The sequence below is a fragment of the Rhinopithecus roxellana genome, chromosome 15 (genome assembly GCF_007565055.1).
Source record: "Rhinopithecus roxellana isolate Shanxi Qingling chromosome 15, ASM756505v1, whole genome shotgun sequence".
Taxonomy (NCBI): Eukaryota; Metazoa; Chordata; class Mammalia; order Primates; family Cercopithecidae; genus Rhinopithecus; species Rhinopithecus roxellana.
This window is the reverse complement of record NC_044563.1, coordinates 6,838,770-6,859,940: the sequence shown is the minus strand read 5'-3', so window position 1 is coordinate 6,859,940 and position 21,171 is coordinate 6,838,770. Positions and strand designations below refer to the sequence as shown.

At 44.0% G+C, this 21,171-nt stretch overlaps 1 protein-coding gene across 6 annotated transcripts in view; it reads left to right on the top strand.

Moving 5' to 3' along the window:
- The window catches only part of KDM2A (lysine demethylase 2A), a 149,111-nt gene that overhangs the window by 83,768 nt on the left and 44,172 nt on the right, over positions 1–21,171 (top strand). For all 6 annotated transcript variants that reach the window (XM_030917499.1, XM_030917503.1, XM_010366366.2 and 3 more), the window contains one exon: positions 16,268–16,446. In XM_030917499.1, coding sequence (XP_030773359.1) covers positions 16,268–16,446 — 179 coding nt within the window. The remainder of the gene's footprint in view (positions 1–16,267; positions 16,447–21,171) is intronic.

Sequence of the window (21,171 nt, the reverse complement as noted above, 5' to 3'; positions counted from 1 at the left end):
CTGTTATCACTTTCTTATAGTGATTAATAGTAGAAACTCTAGTTTTAAAAGTTAATATACATAAAGTGCTCAGAAGAGTCACAGCCATGTTGTAGGAGACAGTATTATTTTTACCCTTTTAAATACGTATATATTGGCTGGGCATGGTGGCTCACACCTGTAATCCCAGCACTTTGGGAGGCCAAGGTAGGTGGATCACCTGAGTTCAGGAGTTCGAGACCAACCTGACCAACATGGCAAAACCCTGTATCTACGAAAAATAAAAAAATTAGCCAGGCATGGTGGCGGGAGCCTCTACTCCTAACTACTTGGGAGGCTGAGGCAGAATAATTGCTTGAACCCGGGAGGGGGAGGTTGCGGTGAGCCGAGACCACACCATTGTACTCCAGCCTGGGCGACAGAGTGAGACCCCATCTCAATAAAAACATACATACATACATACATACATACATACATATATATTTATTGAGACAGGGGTTTCGCTGTGTTGAAGAGGCTGGTCTCTAGCCCCGGGCCTCAAGCTGTCCTGCCTTGGCTTCCCAGATTGCTGAGATTACAGGTGTAATCTCACCGTACCTGTCCACCATTTTAGATATTAACCTTGCCAAGATATTTTTAAAATTTAATCTCATTTGAGTATTTCTACTTATATTTTCTTTTTTTTTTTTTTGAGATGGAGTCTCGCTCTGTCGCCCAGACTGGAGTGCAGTGGCCAGATCTCAGCTCACTGCAAGCTCCGCCTCCCGGGTTCACGCCATTCTCCTGCCTCAGCCTCCCAAGTAGCTGGGACTACAGGCGCCCGCCACCTCGCCCGGCTAGTTTTTTTGTATTTTTTTTAGTAGAGATGGGGTTTCACTGTGTTAGCCAGGATGGTCTCGATCTCCTGACCTTGTGATCTGCCCGTCTCGGCCTCCCAAAGTGCTGGGATTACAGGCTTGAGCCACCGCGCCCGGCCTCTACTTATATTTTCTAATCTTTTAGGATAAATTATTTCAGCAGTTTTGGCATTTGTGACTTTAATCCTTTTGTTTGTTTCTTTTCTAGTATTAGTTTAAAATGTTCCATTTCTGTTCTCTTTGTGTATCTCAATTCTTGCTTCAGTGACAGCAGATAAGAATCCTGGCCTTGTGGAACAGCTGAGAAGTGCATCCTTTAGCCCAAACTGGGGGAGGGTGGTTGCTTTACCTCCAGCTGTCCCGGCAGCTGCTCAGCCAGATTCCCAGATCTAGCATCTTTCAAAACCTCTCAATCTTGGTAACTCTGACAAAAGTCTTTCTGAGGCGTAGGTCCTACTGTGTCAAAGGCACATCTGAATTTCTAGCAATGTGTTCTTAAGTTACATTATCTAGTCTAGTCAGTTTATCAGGAGTTACATATACTGTGGACTCTGAAAACATTATCTCTGCATTATTGAGTAAATCATATAAATACTGTGAAAAGGTAAGAAAAACACCAGTAAAAGCAATGTGGAATAACACTTTGTGCATTACATAGGCATTCAATACATATTGGTGATTGCCTAGTAAAAAATAGGGGGCTCTCAGTGCTGCTTACCTGCCTCTAATAAAAATGTAGGTGGTATTAAACCACAAGCTAGACCATCAGGAAGGAGGTACAAGGATAGATACACAACCTGCTCTTGGCCTTTACCTCAGCAAGCTACCTGGCTTCTGTACTCCTACTTTGATTCACCTCCTGTTGCAGCAGGGTTTTAGGAGGATCCTGTTTGTGTGTCTTAACATTCAGTGTTCATGAAAGAGCAGAATTACCTGGATTTGCCTTTTAGCTCTTGGAGCTGGAGAGTGGATGACCTCTTGCCAGGCACGATTTTTGGATTGGCTTCTCAATTATTGTAGGAATCCTCAACTTTCAGAAGTTGCTAGCCTGTTCATCTGATCTTGAAAGCATACAAACTTATCTTCAAACAGCATAGAATAGGCCAGGTGTGGTGGCTCATGCCTGTAATCCCAGCACTTTGGGAGGCTGAGGTGGGCAGATCACTAGGTCAGGAGATGGAGACTATCCTGGGTAACACAGTGAAACTAAAAATGCAAAAAACTAAAAATACAAAAAAATTAGCCGGGCATGGTGGCAGGCGCCTGTAGTCCCAGCTACTCGGGAGGTTGAGGCAGGAGAATGTCATGAACCTGGGAGGCAGAGCTTGCAGTAAGCCAAGATCGCGCCCCTGCACTCCAGCCTGGGTGACAGAGCGAGACTCCATCTCAAAAAAAAAAAAAAAAAAAAAAAACAGCATAGAATATATGGAATTCTGGACCTAGACAGAGGCAATAACCTAAAGACATTTGCAGCTTTTTTTTTTTTTTTTTTTTTTTTTTGGAGACGGCGGAGTCTCGCTCTATCCCCAGGCTGGACTGCAGTGGCCGGATCTCGGCTGACTGCAAGCTCCACCTCCCGGGTTTACGCCATTTTCCTGCCTCAGCCTCCCGAGTAGCTGGGACTACAGGCGCCCACCACCTCGTCCAGCTAGTTTTTTTGCATTTTTTAGTAGAGACGGGGTAATGGAGGCTGCAATGAGCCGAGATCACACCACTGCACTCCAGCCTGCGTGATAGAGTGAGACTCTGTCTCAAAAGAAAAAAAAGTTGCATAACATTAATACAACTGTATTCTTCAAGGTGGTTGGATTACTGGTGATTTTTATTTTCTTTTTAAACTCTTGTCAAATTTTCCAAATTTTATACCATGGGACTGTGTTCTAAACTGTTCAGTATGAAGAAAACAGAGAGCTCAGTTACTATAAAGAAAATGGTTTTCAGGTCTCTATTCAGTGGCTCTGGTGTAATAGAGCTATATCAAGTCTTTTTTTGCAAAACTCTTCATTTCCTTTTATTTGTATTAGTTTTTCATGCTCTATGCAGTCTGGAGAACCTCGGGTTTAAAATTCTTCAAGCAAATTGCAGTTTTCTATTAGAACTTTAGTTATATTGTACTTATATTCAGTAAAGAAAATAAGACAACAATTGTCAGCTTGTCCTAATTTAGTTAGAATTGTTATATTGCCTGTGTATTTACCCAGTTCAAAGCTGGTTCCGTTGCTACTATTTTATTTTCTATTTTATAACCAGTTCTCAATAAGCTTCCAATAAGGAATGAATCATTTTTCTACCACTTAAAGCAACTTTCTTTGCCAAATCCACAGTATCTTCTATCAACTGTAGATGTTGTGATTTCTTCAAACTTATCTGAGAACCACAAGAATTGCTACATTTCTGTCACTTAGATGTAATCTTTGTATTGCATACCTACCCCATCCTAGTTAAGCTGAGTCACACGAACATAATTGTCGGTCATAAATTTGAGGAGCAATGACACAATCACCCATATTAGGGCAATTTTCTAACAAGACATAATCCACTACAGTGAAACCTCCTTTAGCAAAATCATCCATGGTGCCCAAGCAGGGGCTTGCAGCCCATGAGCCTCAGATGCAGGCTACCACTGCTGTCACCTCTAGTTCTTCATGTCAGCCAAATGGCAGGAGGGAGCAAGTGGGCCTATTACAGTTTTAAGAGATGACGTCTCACTGTGTTGCCCAAGCTGGCCTTGAAATCCTGGACTCAAGTGATCTTCCTGCCTTAGCCTCTTGCATAGCTGGGACTGCAGGCAGGCACCACAGTGCTTGGCTAAATGATTATTCATAGTAGCTAAAATGTACCAACCTAAATGTCTATCAGTGGTGAATACATAAGCATAATGTGGTATTTCCATTCACTGGAATATTATTTAGCCATAAAAAGGAAGGAAATTCTCATATATACTACAAATTATATGAATCTTAAGGACTTATGCTAAGTGAAATAACCCAGCCACAAAAAGACAAATACGGCCAGGCGCGGTGGCTCAAGCCTGTAATCCCAGCACTTTGGGAGGCCGAGACGGGCGGATCACGAGGTCAGGAGATCGAGACCATCCTGGCGAACACGGTGAAACCCCGTCTCTACTAAAAAAAAAAAAAATACAAAAAACTAGCCGGGCGAGGTGGCGGGCGCCTGTAGTCCCAGCTACTTGGGAGGCTGAGGCAGGAGAATGGCGTAAACCCGGGAGGCGGAGCTTGCAGTGAGCCGAGATCGCACCACTGCACTCCAGCCTGGGCGACAGAGCGAGACTCCGTCTCAAAAAAAAAAAAAAAAAAAAAAAGACAAATACTGTGTAATTCCACTGACATGAATTATGTAGAGTAACCAAAATCATAGAGACAAAGTAGAATAGTGGTTACTGGGAAGAAGGGCAGTGGGGACTTAAAACAGCCATAGTTTCAGTTTTGTAAGATGAACAGAGTTATGGAGATGGATGGTGGTAATGATTGCACAACATTGTGAATATATTTGGTAACACTGAACTGTGCTCCTGAAAGTGGTTAAGATAGAACATTTTATGTTTTTTATATTTTTCTACAATTTGTTACAAGTTGAAAAAAAAGAAAGTAGACTCCTGGATATAGTATTCAAATTTCTGAGCTATACAAATACGTAAGATCTTATTCAGTCATCAGTGTGTCTTTAGTTTTCTTCCTACTTCCTTACCACTTTTCCTTTCCTCAGTACTGTTCTTACTGCTACTAATGATCTTTGGAAACCCTTTGTAACCTTATATTTTCTAAATAAACCCAAGGATGAACACAAATATCTTTGCTGTGATTTAAAATAAAGCAGCAATTATATCTAACCTGATAGACCTTATCAGAAATTAACTTTTTTTTGAGACAGGGTATTGCTTTGTCACACAGGTTGGAGTTCTGTGGGGCAGTCATGACTCACTGCAGCCTTGACTTCCTGGGCTCAAGCGATCCTCCCACCTCAGCTTCTTGAGTAGCTGGGACCACAGTTGGGCACCACCATGCCCAGATAATTTTTGTATTTTTTTGTAGAGATGGGATTTCACCTTGTTGCCCAGGCTGGTCTTGGAACTCCTGAACCCAAGCATTCGGCCCGCTTCAGCCCCACGAAAATGTTGGGATTACAGGTGTGAGCCACTGTGTCCAGCCAGTGACTAACTTTCTATCCAGATTTTTTTTAAAGTCTAGATGTTTTTTTGTTTCTTGGTTAGTTAATCATTGGCAAAATACAGTGAAAAAGCTGATCCAGCTCTTCTTCTCAGCCTGTGGTGAAATGTTACTTCTTCAATGTCGGTTTATGTATTAGAAAGAAGTAAGCCGTTCTATCGTGTAAACTTTCTGTGATAGGATGTATTTAGTTGAGAATATGGACTCTGTAGCAAAACTGTCCCCAGCTACACTAATTGCTAGCTCTGTAATCTTGGACAAGTTACTTAAATGTGAAGTGCTTAGAACAGTGTCTGGCATATACAGTTGACCCTTGAACAATGCAAGTGCTAGAGGCACCAACCCCCCAGCAAGTCAGAAATCTGCATATAACTTGGAACTCCTCAGAAACTTAACTACTGATAACCTACTGTTTACTGGAAGCCTATGGATAATGTAAACAGTTGATTAACATATTTTATGTTATACATATTATATACTATATTCTTTTTTTTTTTTTTTTGAGACGGAGTCTCGCTCTGTCGCCCGGGCTGGAGTGCAGTGGCCGGATCTCAGCTCACTGCAAGCTCCGCCTTCCGGGTTTACGCCATTCTCCTGCCTCAGCCTCCCGAGTAGCTGGGACTACAGGCGCCCGCCACTTCGCCCGGCTAGTTTTTTGTATTTTTTTTAAGTAGAGACAGGGTTTCACCGTGTTAGCCAGGATGGTCTCGATCTCCTGACCTCGTGATCCACCCGTCTCGGCCTCCCAAAGTGCTGGGATTACAGGCTTGAGCCACCGCGCCCGGCCATATACTATATTCTTATAATAAAGTAAGAAAAAATTACTAAATTATAAAAGAAAATATGTTTACTATTAAGATCGAAAATATATTTTCTATCTTTTCATCTTCATGATGAGTAGGCTAAGGAAGAGGTGGGATTGCTTTTGCTGTCTCAGGAGTGGCAGGGATGGAAGAAAATTCATGTGTAAGTGAACCCATGCAGTTCAAACCGGTGTTGTTTAAGGATCAACTGTGCTGAATTCTCAGTAAATGTTAGCTATTACTTTGACCATCACAATTTTATCTAAGTGCTCTGGTCCATACCCAGAATATGAGCGCACCTCATTTTATTGCACTTTGCTTTATTGCATTTTGCAGATAGTGGGTTTTTTTTGTTGTTGTTGTTTTTTGTTTGCTTTGTTTTGTTTTTTTTTTTACAAATTGAAGATTTCGCCGGGCGCGGTGGCTCAAGCCTGTAATCCCAGCACTTTGGGAGGCCGAGACGGGCGGATCACGAGGTCAGGAGATTGAGACCATCCTGGCTAACACAGTGAAACCCCGTCTCTACTAAAAAAAATACAAAAAAACTAGCCGGGCGAAGTGGACAGGCACCTGTAGTCCCAGCTACTCCGGAGGCTGAGGCAGGAGAATGGCGGAAACCCGGGAGGCGGAGCTCGCAGTGAGCTGAGATCCGGCCACTGCACTCCAGCCCGGGCGGCAGAGCAAGACTCCGTCTCAAAAAAAAAACAAAAACAAAAAAAACAAAAAAAAACAAATTGAAGATTTCTGGCAAACCTTCATTGAGCAAGTCTGTAGCTGCCATTTTTCCAATAGCATATGCTCACTTCATGTCTGTCACATTTTCAGACCTTTTCATTATTATTTGTTAGTGGTGATCAGTGGTGTTTTTTGTTTGTTTGTTTGTTTGTTTGTTTGTTTGTTTGTTTTTTTTTTTTTGAGACGGAGTCTCGCTCTGTCGCCCAGGCTGGAGTGCAGTGGCCGGATCTCAGCTCACTGCAAGCTCCGCCTCCCGGGTCCACGCCATTCTCCTGCCTCAGCCTCCCAAGTAGCTGGGACTACAGGCGCCCGCCACCTCGCCCGGCTAGTTTTTGTATTTTTTAGTAGAGACGGGGTTTCACCGTGTTCGCCAGGATGGTCTCGATCTCCTGACCTCGTGATCCGCCCGTCTCGGCCTCCCAAAGTGCTGGGATTACAGGCTTGAGCCACCGCGCCCGGCCTGTTTGTTTGTTTTTAAGACGGAGTCTTACTCTGTTGCCCAGGCTGGAGTGCAGTGGCGCAATCTTGGCTTACTGCAACCTCCACCTCCTGGATTCAAGCAGTTCTCATGCCTCTGCCTCCTGAGTAGCTGAGATTACTGGCATGCACCACCATGCCTGGCTAATTTTTGCATTTTTAGTAGAGATGGAGTTTCACCGTGTTGGCCAGGATGATCTCAAACTTCTGACCTCAAGTGATTCACCCACCTCGGCCTCCCCAAAGTGCTGAGATTACAGGCATGAGCCACTGCACCTGGCTGATCAGTGATCTTTGACATTACTATTATACTTGTTTCAGGGTGCCATGAACTGTATCCATATAGGAGAGCAGACTTGAAATGTTGTATGTGTTCTGACTGCTTTGCCAAATTGCTATTCCCCTGTTCTCTTTCTCTTCTCAAGCCTCCCTATTCCCTGAGACACAACAATATTGAAATTAGGCCAATTAATAACACTACAGTGGCCTCTTAAGTGTTCAAGTGAAAGGAAGAGTCCCATGTCTCTCATTTTAAATCAAAAGTTAGAAATGATTAAGTTTCGTGTTAAAGGCATGTCAAAAGCCAGGATAGGCCTTTTACATCAAGTAGTTAACCAAGATGTGAATGCAAAGGAAAGGTTCTTGAAGGGAATTAAAAGTGCTACTCCAATGAACATGGGAATAAGAAAGAAAAATAGCCTTATTGCTGATACGGAGAAAGTTTGAGTGGTTTAGATAGAAAATTTAAACCAACTGTAACATTCCCTTAACAAACCCTAAGCCACAGTAAAGCCCTAATTCTGTTTAATTCTCTGAAAGCTGAGAGAGGTGAGGGAGCTGCAGAAGAAAAGTTTAAAGCTAGGAGAGGTTGGTTTATGAAGTTTAAGAAACCATCTTTGTAACAATGAAGTGCAAGGTAAAGCAGCAGCATATGCTGATGTAGAAGCTGCAGCAAGTTATCCAAGAGATCTAGCTAGGATCATTGATGAAGGAGGCTGCACTAAACAGCAGATTTTCCATGTAAATGAAACAGCCTTCTATTGGAAGAAGATGCCATCTAGGATTTTCGTAGCTAGAGAAAGGCAATTGCTTCAAGGGGCAAGCTGACTCTCTTGTTAGGGGTTAATACAGCTGGTGATTTTAATTGGAAACCAAATTTACCATTCCAAAAAAGCTCATTTCCCATTCCAAAATCCTAGGGCCCTTAAGAATTATGTTAAATCTACTCTATTAATGGAACAACAAAGCCTAGATGACAGCACATCTGTTTTACAGCATGGTTTACTGAATGTATTAAGCCCACTGTGGAGATCTGCTCAGGAAAAAAGGTTCCTTTCAAAATGTTACTGCTCATTGACAGTGTACCTCTTCACCCAAGAGCTCTGATGGGAATGTACAAAGAGATTAATGTTGTTTGTTGAGTTGTTGTTGTTGTTGTTGTTGTTGTTTTAAGACAGAGTCTCGCTGTGTCGCCCAGGCTGGAGTGCAGTGGTGCAATCTCAGCTCACTGCAAGCTCTGCCTCCTGGGTTCACACCATTCTCCTGTCTCAGCCTCCTGAGAAGCTGGGCCTACAGGCACCCACCACCACACCCAGCTAATTTATTTTGTATTTTTAGTAGAGATGGGGTTTCACCATATTAGCCAGGGTGGTCATGATCTCCTGACTTCGTGATCCGCCCATCTCGGCCTCCCAAAGTGCTGGGATTACTGGTGCGAGCGACCGCGCCCGGTCTTTTTTTTTTTTTTTTAAGACAAGGTCTCACTCTGTTGCCCAAGCTGGGGTGCAGTGGTACAATCACGGCTCACTGCAGGCTCAGTGTCCCTGGGCTCAGGTGATCCTTCCACCTCAACCTTTAGCTGGGACTACAAGAACATGCCAACACACCCAGCTAATTTTTGTATGTTTTGGTAGAGACACAGTTTAACGTGTTACCCAGGCTGGTTTCAAACTCCTGGGCTCAAGAGATTTGCCTGCCTCAGCCTCCCAAAGTGCTGGGATTACAAGCATGAGCTACCATGCCCTGCCTGAGATTAATACTGTTTTCATGCCAGATAACAGTATTCATTCTGTGGCCCATGGATCAAGGAGTAATTCCAACTTTAGTCTTACTATTTAAGAAACATATTTCATAAGGCTATAGCTGATATAGATAGTGATTCTGCTGGTGGATCTGGACCAAATCAATTGAAAAACATCTGGAAAGGATTCACCACTGTAGATGCCATTAAGAACATTTGTGGCCAGGCATAGTGGCTCATGTCTGTAATCCCAACGTTTTGAAAGGCCCAGATGGGTGGATCCCTTGAGGCCAGGAGTTTGAGACCAGCCTGGGAAGCATAGTGAGACCATCTCTACAAGAAATTAGCCATGGCCTGGTGCAGTGACTCAGGCCTGTAATCCCAGCAGTTTGGGAGGCCGAGGTGGGCAGATCACAAGATCAGGGGTTCAAGACCAGCCTGACCAATATGGTGAAACCCAGTCTCTACTAAACATACAAAAATTAGCCAAGCATGGTGGCATGAGCCTGTAGTCCCAGCTACTTGGGAGGCTGAAGCAGGAGAATCGCCTGACCCTGGGAGGTGGAGGTTACAGTAAGCCAAGATCGCACCACTGCACTCCAGCCTGGGCGACAAGAGTTAGACTCCATCTCAAACAAACAAACAAAAAAATCAGCCATGCTTGATGGTGTACACCTGTAGTCCCAACTATTTGGGAGGTTGAGGTGGGAGGATCACTTGAGCCCAGGAATTTGAGGCTGCAATGAGCTCTGATCTTGCCACTCTGTTCCAGCCTGGGCATGAGAGTGAGACCCTGCCTCTAAAAAAATAAATAAATTAAAAAGAGCATTTGTGGTACATGGGAGGAGGTCAGAATATCAACGTTAACAGGAGTTTGGAAAAAGTTGATTCCCACCCTTATGGATGACTTTAAGCAGTTCAAGACTTCAGTGGAGGGAATAACTGCAAATGTGGTGAAAATAGTGAGAGAACTAGAATTAGAAATGGAGGGGAAGATGTGACTGAATTGCTGCAATCTATGATGAAACTTGAGCAGACGAGGAGTTGCTTCTTATGGATGAGCAAATGAAGTTTGTTTTTTTAAGATGGAATCTGCTCTTGGTGAAGATGCTGTAAACATTGTCAAAGTAACAACAAGGTATTCAGGATATTACATAAAGTGAGTTTATAAAGCAGCAGTAGAGTTTGAGAGGATTGACTCCAATTTTGAAAGAAGTTCTAACATGGGTAAAATGCTATCAGACAGCATTGCATGCTACAGAGAAGTCTCTTTGTGAAAGGAAGTATCAATCCATGTTGCAAACTTTATTGTCTTATTTTAAGAAATTGTCGGCTGGGCGCAGTAGCTCACACCTGTAATCCTAGCACTTTGGGAGGCTGAGGTGGGGTGGATCACGAGGTCAGGAGATCAAGACCATCCTGGCTAACACAGTGAAACCCTGTCTCTACTAAAAATACAAAAAAAAACTAGCCAGGTGTGGTGGCGGGTGCCTGTAGTCCCAGCTACTCAGGAGGCTGAGGCAGGAGAGTGGCGTGAACCCAAGAGGCAGAACTTGCAGTGAGCTGAGATTGTGCCACTGCACTCCGGCCTGGGCGACACAGCAAGACTCCGTCTCAAAAAAAAAAAAAAAAAGACATTGTCAACCTGAGAAACATAGCGAGATCTTGTATCTGCAAAAAATTAAAAAATTAGCCAGGCATTGTGGCACATGCCTGTAGTCCCAGCTACTCAGGAGGCTAAGGTGGGAGGATCATCAGAGCCCAGGAGTTTGTGACTGCGGTGAGCTGTGATTGCGCCAGTGCACTCCAGCCTGGGCAACAGAGCAAGACCCTGTCCCCGCCAAAAAAGAAAAAAGGTTTACACTTCAGTGAAAGAAAAAGAAGTTGCTATATCCATCCCAACCTTCAACAACCACCACCACCCTGATCAGTCAGCAGCCCTCAACATTGAGGCAAGTCTCTCCACAAGCAAATATTATGACTCACTGAAGGCTCAGATGATTGTTAGCATTTTTAATAATAAAGTGTTTTTAAATAAAGGTATGTACCTTGTTTTTGTAGAGACAATGCTGTTGCACACTTAATAGCCTACAGTATAACATAAATATAACTTATGTGCACTGTGAAACCAAAAAGTTTGTATGACTTGCTTCTTGGAACATTTGTTTTATTGCAATGATCTGGAACTGAACCCACAATATCTCCAAGATATGCCTATACTAAGTAGTCTATTAATAAAAGAATACCAACCTGGGCAACATGGCAAAACCTTGTCTCTACCAAAAATACAAAAAATTAACTGGGTATGGTGGCGTACACTGTAGTCCCAGCTACTCAGGAGGGTGAGGTGGGAGGATTGCTTGAGCCTGGGAGGCAGAGGTTGCATTGAGCCTAGATTGTGCCACTGCACTCCAGCCTGGGTGACAGAGTGAGGCCCCATCTCAAAAGGAAAAAAAGAATAAAACTTTGCTTTCCTCTACATTCTTTTTTTTTTTTTTTTTAAGAGAGAGTTGTGCTCTGTCGCCCAGGCTGGAATGCAGTGGTGCGATCTTGGCTCACTACAACCTCTGCCTCTCGAATTCAAGCGAATCTCCTGCCTCAGCCTCCTGAGTAGCTGGGACTATGGCCGCACACCACCATGCCCAGCTAATTTTTGTATGTTTAGTAGCGATAGGGTTTCACCATCTTGGCCAGGCTGGTCTGAAACTCCTGACCTCAAGTGATCTGCCCATCTCAGCCTCCCAAAGTCCTGGGATTATAGACATGAGTCACCGCACCTGCCCTCCCCCACATTCCTGAAGGAAAGCATTTACTTGTAATTTCTTAAATTATGGTTAAATACAAATAATATAAAATTTACCATCATAACCATTACATTTTTTTCTTTTTGTATAAAACATTTCATTGTCATGAATCCATTTTATTTTATTTTATTTTATTTTATTTTATTTTATTATTTTTTTTTTTGAGACGGAGTCTCGCTGCATCGCCCAGGCTGGAGTGCAGTGGCGCTATCTCGGCTCACTGCAAGCTCCGCCTCCCGGGTTCACGCTATTCTCCCGCCTCAGCCTCTGAGTAGCTGGGACTACAGGCACCCGCCACCACGCCCGGCTAGTTTTTTTTTTTTTTTTGTATTTTTAGTAGAGACGGGGTTTCACCATGTTAGCCAGGATGGTCTTGATCTCCTGACCTCGTGATCCACCCGCCTCGGCCTCCCAAAGTGCTGGGATTACAGGCCTGAGCCACTGCACCCGGCCTGTCATGAACCCATTTTAAAGCATACCTGTGTGATCAAGTTTTTTCACAGTGTGCAACCATCACCACTATCTAGCTCTAGAATTTAATCACCCCAAACAAACTCCATACCATTGAGCAGTCATTCTCCATTTTCTCCTCCACTTAACTCCTGGCAACAACAAATCTACTCTTTGTCTTGGTGAATTTGTCTAATCTATGTATTTCATATAAATGGAGCTATATAATATGTAGCCTTTTGTGTAGGCTTCTTTGATAATGTGTTTTTTTCTTTTTGAGATAAGAGTCTTGCTGTGTCGCCCAGGTTGGAGTGCAGCGGCACGATCTCGGCTCACTGCAAGCTCTGCCTCCTGGGTTCATGCCATGCCATTCTCCTGCCTCAGTCTCCTGAGTAGCTGGGACTACAGGTGCCCACCACCATGCCCAGCTAATTTTTTGCATTTTTTTTTTTTTTTTTTTTTTTTTTTTTTTTTTTTTTTTTTTTTTTTTTTTTTTGAGACGGAGTCTTGCTCTGCCGCCCAGGCTGGAGTGCAGTGGCCGGCTCTCAGCTCACTGCAAGCTCCGCCTCCCGGGTTCACGCCATTCTCCTGTCTCAGCCTCCCGAGTAGCTGGGACTACAGGCGCCCGCCTCGTCGCCCGGCTAGTTTTTTGTATTTTTTAGTAGAGACGGGGTTTCACCGTATTAGCCAGGATGGTCTCGATCTCCTGACCTCATGATCCGCCCGTCTCGGCCTCCCAAAGTGCTGGGATTACAGGCTTGAGCCACCGCGCCCGGCCATTTTTTGCATTTTTAGTAGAGATAGGGTTTCACCGTATTGACCAGGATGATCTTGATCTCCTGACCTCATGATCCACCCGCCTAGGCCTCCCAAAGTGCTGGGATTACAGGCGTGAGCCACCACGCCCAGCCGATACAGTGTGTTTTCTTGGTGTATCCATGTTGTAGCATGTATTAGTACTTCATTTCTTTTTATGGCCAAATATTTCCTAGTATGGATCGGCCACATTTTATCCGTATCATGATAAACATTTGTGTTACTTCCATCTTTCAGCTGTTTTGAATAGTGCTGCAGTGAATATTTATGTACAAGCTTTTGTTTGAACACTTTGTTTAATTCTTTTAGATATATGCCTAAGAGTGGAATTGCTGAGTCATATGGTCATTATGTGTTTAGTTTATTGAGGAACTGCCCACCCAATTTTCATAGCGGCTGCACCATCTTATATGCCCACCAGTAGATGTATGAGGGTTCCAATTTCTCTACGTTTTTGCTAACACTCATTATTTTCCATTTTTTAAATTATTGCGATCCTAGTGGGTATGAAGTAGTATTTCTTGGCAGTTTTGATTTGACATTCACTTTTTCTTTTAAAATATGAAGGGTAGGTTCTGTCCATTGCCTTGTATTATTAGTTATGTTTTGCTATTAATATATATATTCTGCCTTGTCTATTTCATACTGGCCATATTCTTCTCTTGGGTGTTATCTCTTATCTTTAACTAAACTATACATTCCTTAAAGACAGGGAGTCAGGTTCTAATGCTACCTGATATATCCAGCCAGGCCAGGTGTTTGTCTTACAAGGCAGACTATATACATATATAATTTTTTTTTTTTTCCTACAGCCTCTACCTCCTGGGCTCAGGTGATTCACACCTCAGCCTCCCGAGTAGCCAAGATTACAGTCATGCACCACCATCCCAACTAATTTTTTGTATTTGTATTTTTATTGTTTTTGTTTGTATGTGTATTTTAATTTTTTTGTGTTTTTAGTAGAGGCAGTGTTTTGCTGTGTTGCTCAGGCTGGTCTCAAACTCCTGGACAGAAGCAGTCTGCCCACCTTGACCTCCCAGAGTGCTGGGATTACAGACGTGCACCACTGTGCCCAGCCAGCCATACAATATTGTCAGCTTTTTATTCTCTCTCCCTTCCTTGACCACCATTTTCTGAATATTTTAGCTTATGCCTTTACCTCTGCGTGGAATTGTCCCTGTTGAATCATCTCTTGTTAGAATTCTACTTATTCTTCCCCCTCTTTTCCTAAAGCGTTTTCTGATCAGTCTAATAAAAATATGATACTTTCCTTTTGTTTTTACTGCTGCTTGAGCACCTACTTTGTGTTAAACATTTTACTTTATAGACTTTAAATCTTCACAATGTCCCACAAGGTGATATTCATTCTCCACAAGATATTCATGTTAGAGAAATTACATAACTTGTCTAAGTAGTATAGGAGCTGAGATTTAAACTTAGGTCTCAGCCAGGTGCCGTGGCTCACACGTGTAATCCCAGCATTTTGGAAGGCCAAGGTGGGCAGATCACCTGAGGTCAGGAGTTTGAGACCAGCCTGGCCAACATGGCAAAACCCTGACTTTACCAAAAACACAAAAATTAGACAGGCATTGGTGGCACACAGCCGTAGTCCCAGCTACTTGGGAGGCTGAGGCACAAGCATTGCTTGAACCTGGGAGGTGGAGGTTACAGTGAGCCAAGATTTCGCACCACTGCACTCCAGCCTAGGTGACACAGTGAGACTGTTTCAGAATAAAAATAGAGAAATAAATAGGCCGGGTGCGGTGGCTCATGCCTGTAATCCTAGCACTTTAGGAGGCCAAGGCAGGCGAATTGCCTGAGCTCAGGAGTTTGAGACCAGCCTGAGCAACACAGTGAAACCCCATCTCTACTAAGATACAAAAAGTTAGGTGGGGTGGCAGCATGTGCCTGTAGTCCCAGCTACTCTGGAGGTTGAGGCAGGATAATTTCTTGAACCCAGGAGTTGGGAAGTTGCAGTGAGCCGAGAGCACACCACTGCACCTGAGCCTGAGCGACAGAGCAAGACTCCATTTTTAAAAAATAAACAAACAAACTTAGGTCTCTTTGGCTCCAAAGCTGTTGTTTTCTCTCCACTACTATTTTCTGCTGACTCTTCTGGCCTTCTGCATTTTGTTGTAATTGTTATAGTCAACAAGAATCTGACACAGATCTTCGTGTCCGTCCTGGTGTCTTTATCATTCTATAAATATTTGTGGAATAAATGAAAAGGGGACTTTGTTCTTCATGAACTAGGATAATTATCTTCATGGGCTAGGATATTCTCGACAGGTTTGGGAAATAGCCCTGTTTAACAAAATAATATAAATTCAAAATCAGCATATTACCCACTAAATTATGGATCCTTTATTCAAATTTTGAGATAGATTAGGTCAGCCTACATCAAATCAGTATAGCTCAGTAAGTAAGAGCTTGACTCTAGAGTGAGCCTGCCCAGGTTCTTTTCCTGGTTTGTTCTATAAGTTACCTAACATCTGCTTTCTTGTGTATGAAGTGGAGATTAGTATTTAGTATTTAGCATTTAGAATTGTCAGGATTAGGCCAGGCATGGTGGCTCAAACCTGTAATCCCAGCACTTTGGGAGGCTGAGGCGGGTGAATCACGAGGTCAGGAGATCGAGACCATCCTGACTAACACAGTGAAACCTCGTCTCTACTAAAAGTACAAAAAAATTAGCTGGCCGTGGTGGCGGGCGCCTGTAGTCCCAGCTACTCGGGAGGCTGAGGCAGGAAAATGGCGTGAACCCGGGAGGCAGAGCTTGCAGTGAGCCAAGATTGTGCCACTGCACTCCAGCCTGGGCCACAGAGCGAGATTCCGTCTTAAAAAAAAAAAAAAAAAAAAAAAAGGAATTGTTAGGATTAAATTAGACCTTAGATAAAAAATTCAGCAACAGACTGTATAGTAAACATGCATTAGGGAATAATTGTTATTATTAACATTATCCATTGTCTTTCCCATTCTGTGTGATTTGATTATGATTATGTTGAGTGAGAACTTTTTCCTTGTCTATTATTGAAAATAAGAAAGGATAGTATTTTTCCTTCTCCTTTTTAAAAAATTCTTACTATATTTAAGGATATTAGTGGCTTCATAGAGATGATCAATGCATCTTTTATGGCAGGGAGTCGTCGCATGGTGGATGTCATGGACGTGAACACACAGAAAGGCATTGAAATGACCATGGCTCAGTGGACACGCTACTATGAGACCCCAGAGGAGGAGCGAGAGAAACTCTATAATGTCATCAGCCTAGAGTTTAGCCACACCAGGCTGGAGAACATGGTGCAGAGGCCCTCCACGGTTAGTGTAATCATTTTTTTCATGTTGTCATTGTCACCAAAAGGGTTGTTTTCGGCTGGGTGTTGGTAACTGATGCTTGTAATCCCAGCACTTTTGAGAGGCCAAGGTGGGCAGATCGCTTGAGCTGAGGAGTTTGAGACCAGCCAGGGCAACATGGTGAAACCATATCGCTACAAAAAGTACCCCCCCGAAAAAAAAAAAAAGCTGGGTGTGATGGCACATGCCTGTAGTTCCAGCTACCCAGGCTGAGGTGGGAATCCGGATCACCTGATCCCAGGAGGTTGAGGCTGCAGTGACAGGTGATTGCACCACTGCATTCCAGCCTGGGTGACAGAACAAGACCCTGTCTCAAAAAATTAAAATAAAATGGGTTGTTTTTACCCTGTGAACATTTATAACTCTCTGCACATACCAATATTAAGCTGAAGGAAAACAAGACTATTTGACAAGAATAACTTGTATTTTTATAAAGATATATTGATACTGTATTTTGATAAGAATAACTGCATTTTCTGAAATCACTTAAAGTTTTGTAGGGGGGGATGAATTTTTAAATTTATTATAATTAAAAAAATTTTTTTTTTTTTAGAGACAGGGTCTCACAATTTTGTCCAGGCTGACCTTGAACTCCTGGGCTCAAGCAATCCTCCCACCTTGGCCTCCCAAAGTGCTGGGTTTACAGGCATGAGCCACCGTGCCTGGGCGTGAAATCACTTAATTTTATATAGGGCAGGATTATTCTGATTTGTATCACCTGTAACTTAATGTAGGACCATTGACCTTTGGACGTAACGGAGAGGAGTATTAAAATTCACCCAGCCGGGCGCAGTGGCTCAAGCCTGTAATCCCAGCACTTTGGGAGGCCGAGACGGGCGGATCACGAGGTCAGGAGATCGAGACCATCCTGGCTAACACGGTGAAACCCTGTCTCTACTAACAATACAAAAAACTAGCCAGGCGAGGTGGCGGGCGCCTGTAGTCCCAGCTACTCGGGAGGCTGAGGCAGGAGAATGGCGAGAACCCGGGAGGCGGAGCTTGCAGTGAGCTGAGATCCGGCCACTGCACTCCAGCCTGGGCTACACAGCGAGACTCCGTCTCAAAAAAAAAAAAAAAAAAAAAAAATTCACCCTTGGGACCAGGCGCAGTGGCTCATGCTTGGAATCCCAGCACTTTGGGAGGCTGAGGTGGGTGGATAGCCAGAGGTCAGGAGTTTGAGACCAGCCTGGCCAACATGGCGAAACTCCGTCTCTACTAAAAATACAAAAATTAGCCAGGCATGGTTGCATGCGCCTGTAATTCCAGCTACTCGGGAGACTGAGGCAGGAGAATCACTTGAACCCGGGAGGCGGAGGTTGCAGTGAGCCTGGGTGACAGAGTGAGACCTTGTCTCAAAAAAAAAATTCCCTCTTGACCAGGCATAGTGGCTCAAGCTTGTAATCCCAACACTTGAGAGACTGAGACAGAGGATTGCTTGAGGCCAGTAGTTCAAGACCAGCCTGGGGAATGTCATGAGACCCCGAAAAATAAAAATTAACATTTTATTTATTTATTTATTTATTTATTTATTTATTTATTTATTTATTTATTATTTTGAGACAGAGTCTCACTTTGTTGCCCGGGATATAGAGTGCAGTGGTGCGATCTTGGCTCACTGCAACCTCCGCCTCCCTGGTTCAAGCAATTCTCCTGCCTCAGCCTCCTCAGTAGCTGGGACTATAGGCCACCATGCACTGCTAATTTTTGTATTTTTTTGGTAGAGACAGGGTTTCATCATGTTGGCCAGGCTGGTCTTGAACTCCTGACCTCAAGTGATCAACCTGCCTCAGTCTCCCAAAGTGCTGGGATTACAGACATGAGCCACCACACCCAGGTGAAAGGAACTATTTTTATATTAGTAATCATTGCTTATTTGGTCATGTGGAAGTACAGGAAGACAGGTGGTTAGAATTTAGCCTTCTTGTTAGCCTAGAATTGCTTGAAATCAGGAGGCAGAGGTTGCAGTGAGCCATGATCATGCCACTGCACTCCAGCCTGGGTGACACAGCAAGACCCTGTCTCAAAAAATAAATAAATGGTGGGGCGCGGTGGCTCAAGCCTGTAATCCCAGGACTTTGGGAGGCCGAGACGGGTGGATCACAAGGTCAGGAGATCGAGACCATCCTGGCTAACCCGGTGAAACCCCGTCTCTACTAAAAAATACAAAACACTAGCCGGGCGAGGTGGCAGGCGCCTGTAGTCCCAGCTACTCGGGAGGCTGAGGCAGGAGAATGGCGTGAACCCAGGAGGCGGAGCTTGCAGTGAGCTGAGATCCTGCTGCTGCACTCCAGCCCAGGCGACAGAATGAGACTCCGCCTCAAAAAAAAAAAAAGAAAAAAAAAAAAGAAATTCTTCTTTCTGTGAATGAATGCATGTTAAAAAAAATAAATAAATAAATACTCTTACATTCTGAACCCTTCCTCTCCCCATTCAGACATGGGAGCTTACAGTGTATTAAGCAAGTACTTTATTCATTATTCTGTTAAAGGCATTCCCACAGACAACACACAGAGATGGGAGATGGTGGCTACTACATTAAGAAACGACCCACAAAAAAAAAAAAAGCATCCAGGGCTTATTCAATGTTCTGGGACCAGTGGATGCTTGGTTAAAATTGTTGGCTCCGTGAGCATAGAGCAGCAGGTTAACCTTAACAGTTGCACCTCGTCTTGTTTGTTTCTTCCATGTCAGTGGTGATGCTTTCTAAATACTCTCCCACAATTAACATCTGGGTATCCTCTAGACAACTGCTTCATATCATGCACAACTGTATGCATTTGTCTCGATTTGCATGGTAAGGGAAGTAAGTGATCAAATACATAGATATTGTTACAAAGCTTACCAGATACATGTTTTTTGTAACCATATTAGTGTAAAATGTTGCAATTCATATTGCTTTCACTTCTCTTTTCTTTTTCAGCCAATATTATTTAAAAGATTGCTGACTGGGCATGGTGGCTCATGCCTGTAATCCCAGCACTTTGGGGGGCCATGGCTGGTGAATCACCTGAGGTCAGAAGTTCGAGACCAGCCTGGCCAAGATGGTGGAACCCCGTCTCTACCAAAAAATACAAAAATTAGTTAGGTGCAGTGTTGGGCACCTGTAATCCCAGCTACTTGGGAGGCTGAGGCAGGAGAATTGCTTGAACCTGGGAGGCGGAGGTTGTAGTGAGCTGAGATCGCACCACAGTACTCTAGCCTGGGTGACAGAGCAAGACTTTGTCTCAAAAAAAAAAGAAAAAAAGATTTCTGTACTCTCACATTATTTCAAAATGGTAAAAGTGTTTACATTTAATCCTTACAACATATCTTTGAAGTAATTATCTTAGTTTTGTGTGTGTGTGTGGTTTTGGGTTTTTTATTGAGACAGTCTTGCTCTGGTTGCCCAAGCTGGAGTACAGTGGTGATTGTAGCTTACTGCAGCCTCAAACTCCTGGGTTTAAGCAAACCTCACATCTTAGCCTCACAAGTAGCTAGGACTATAGGCACATGCCACCATACCTGGCTATTTTTAAATTTTATTTATGTATTTAATTTTTTTTTTTTTTTGAGACGGAGTCTTGCTCTCTGTCGCTCAGGCTGGAGTGCAGTGGCGGGATCTCGGCTTACTGCAAGCTCCGCGTCCCGGGTTCACGCCATTCTCCTGCCTCAGCCTCCCGAGTAGCTGGGACTACAGGCGCCCGCCACCTCGCCCGGCTAGTTTTTTGTATTTTTTAGTAGAGACGGGGTTTCACCGGGTTAGCCAGGATGGTCTCGATCTCCTGACCTTGTGATCCACCCGTCTCGGCCTCCCAAAGTGCTGGGATTACAGGCTTGAGCCACCGCGCCCGGCCTGATTTATTTTTTTGAGACAGAGTTTCGCTCTTGTTGCCCAGGCTGGAGTGCAGTGGCACGATCTCGGCTCACCAGAACCTCAGCCTCCCAGGTTCAAGCAATTCTCCTGCCTCAGCCTCCCGAGTAGCTGGGATTATAGGCATGCGCCACCATGCCCAGCTAAGTTTTTTTTTTTTTTTTTTTTTTTTAGATGGAGTCACGCTCTGTTGCCCAAGCTGGAGTGCAGTGGCACAATCTCTGCTCACTGCAAGCTCCACCTCCTGGGTAGACACCATTCTCCTGCCTCAGCCTCCCGAGTAGCTGGGACTACAGGCGCTTGCCACCATACCATGCCTGGCTAATTTTTTGTATTTTCAGTAGAGACATCGTTTCTCCATGTTAGCCAGATGGTCTCGATCTCCTGACCTCGTGATCCACCGCCTTGGCCTCCCAAAGTGTTGGGATTACGGGCGTGAGCCACCGCGCCCAGCCTAATTTTGTATTTTTAGTAGACATGGGGTTTCTCCATGTTGGTCAGGCTGGTCTTGAACTCCCAACCTCGGGTGATCTGCCTGCCTCGGCCTCCCAAAGTGTTGGGGATTACAGGCGTGAACCACTGCAACTGACTTGTGTTTTATTGTGAAGAGCTGGGTTCTCACTGTGTTGCCCAGGTTGGTCTTGAACTCCTGGGTTCAAGTGATCTTCCCACCTTGGCCTTCCAAAGCTCTGGGATTTCAAGCGTGAGCCACTGTGCCTGGTCTGTCTTAGTTTTATAGATGAGTTCCAGGGCCTTATATAGTCTTGAAAAGACATGACAGACCTGGAGCTTCTTATTCCTAAGCTGGTAGTTTCTATAGCACATTGTCAATGCAAGGC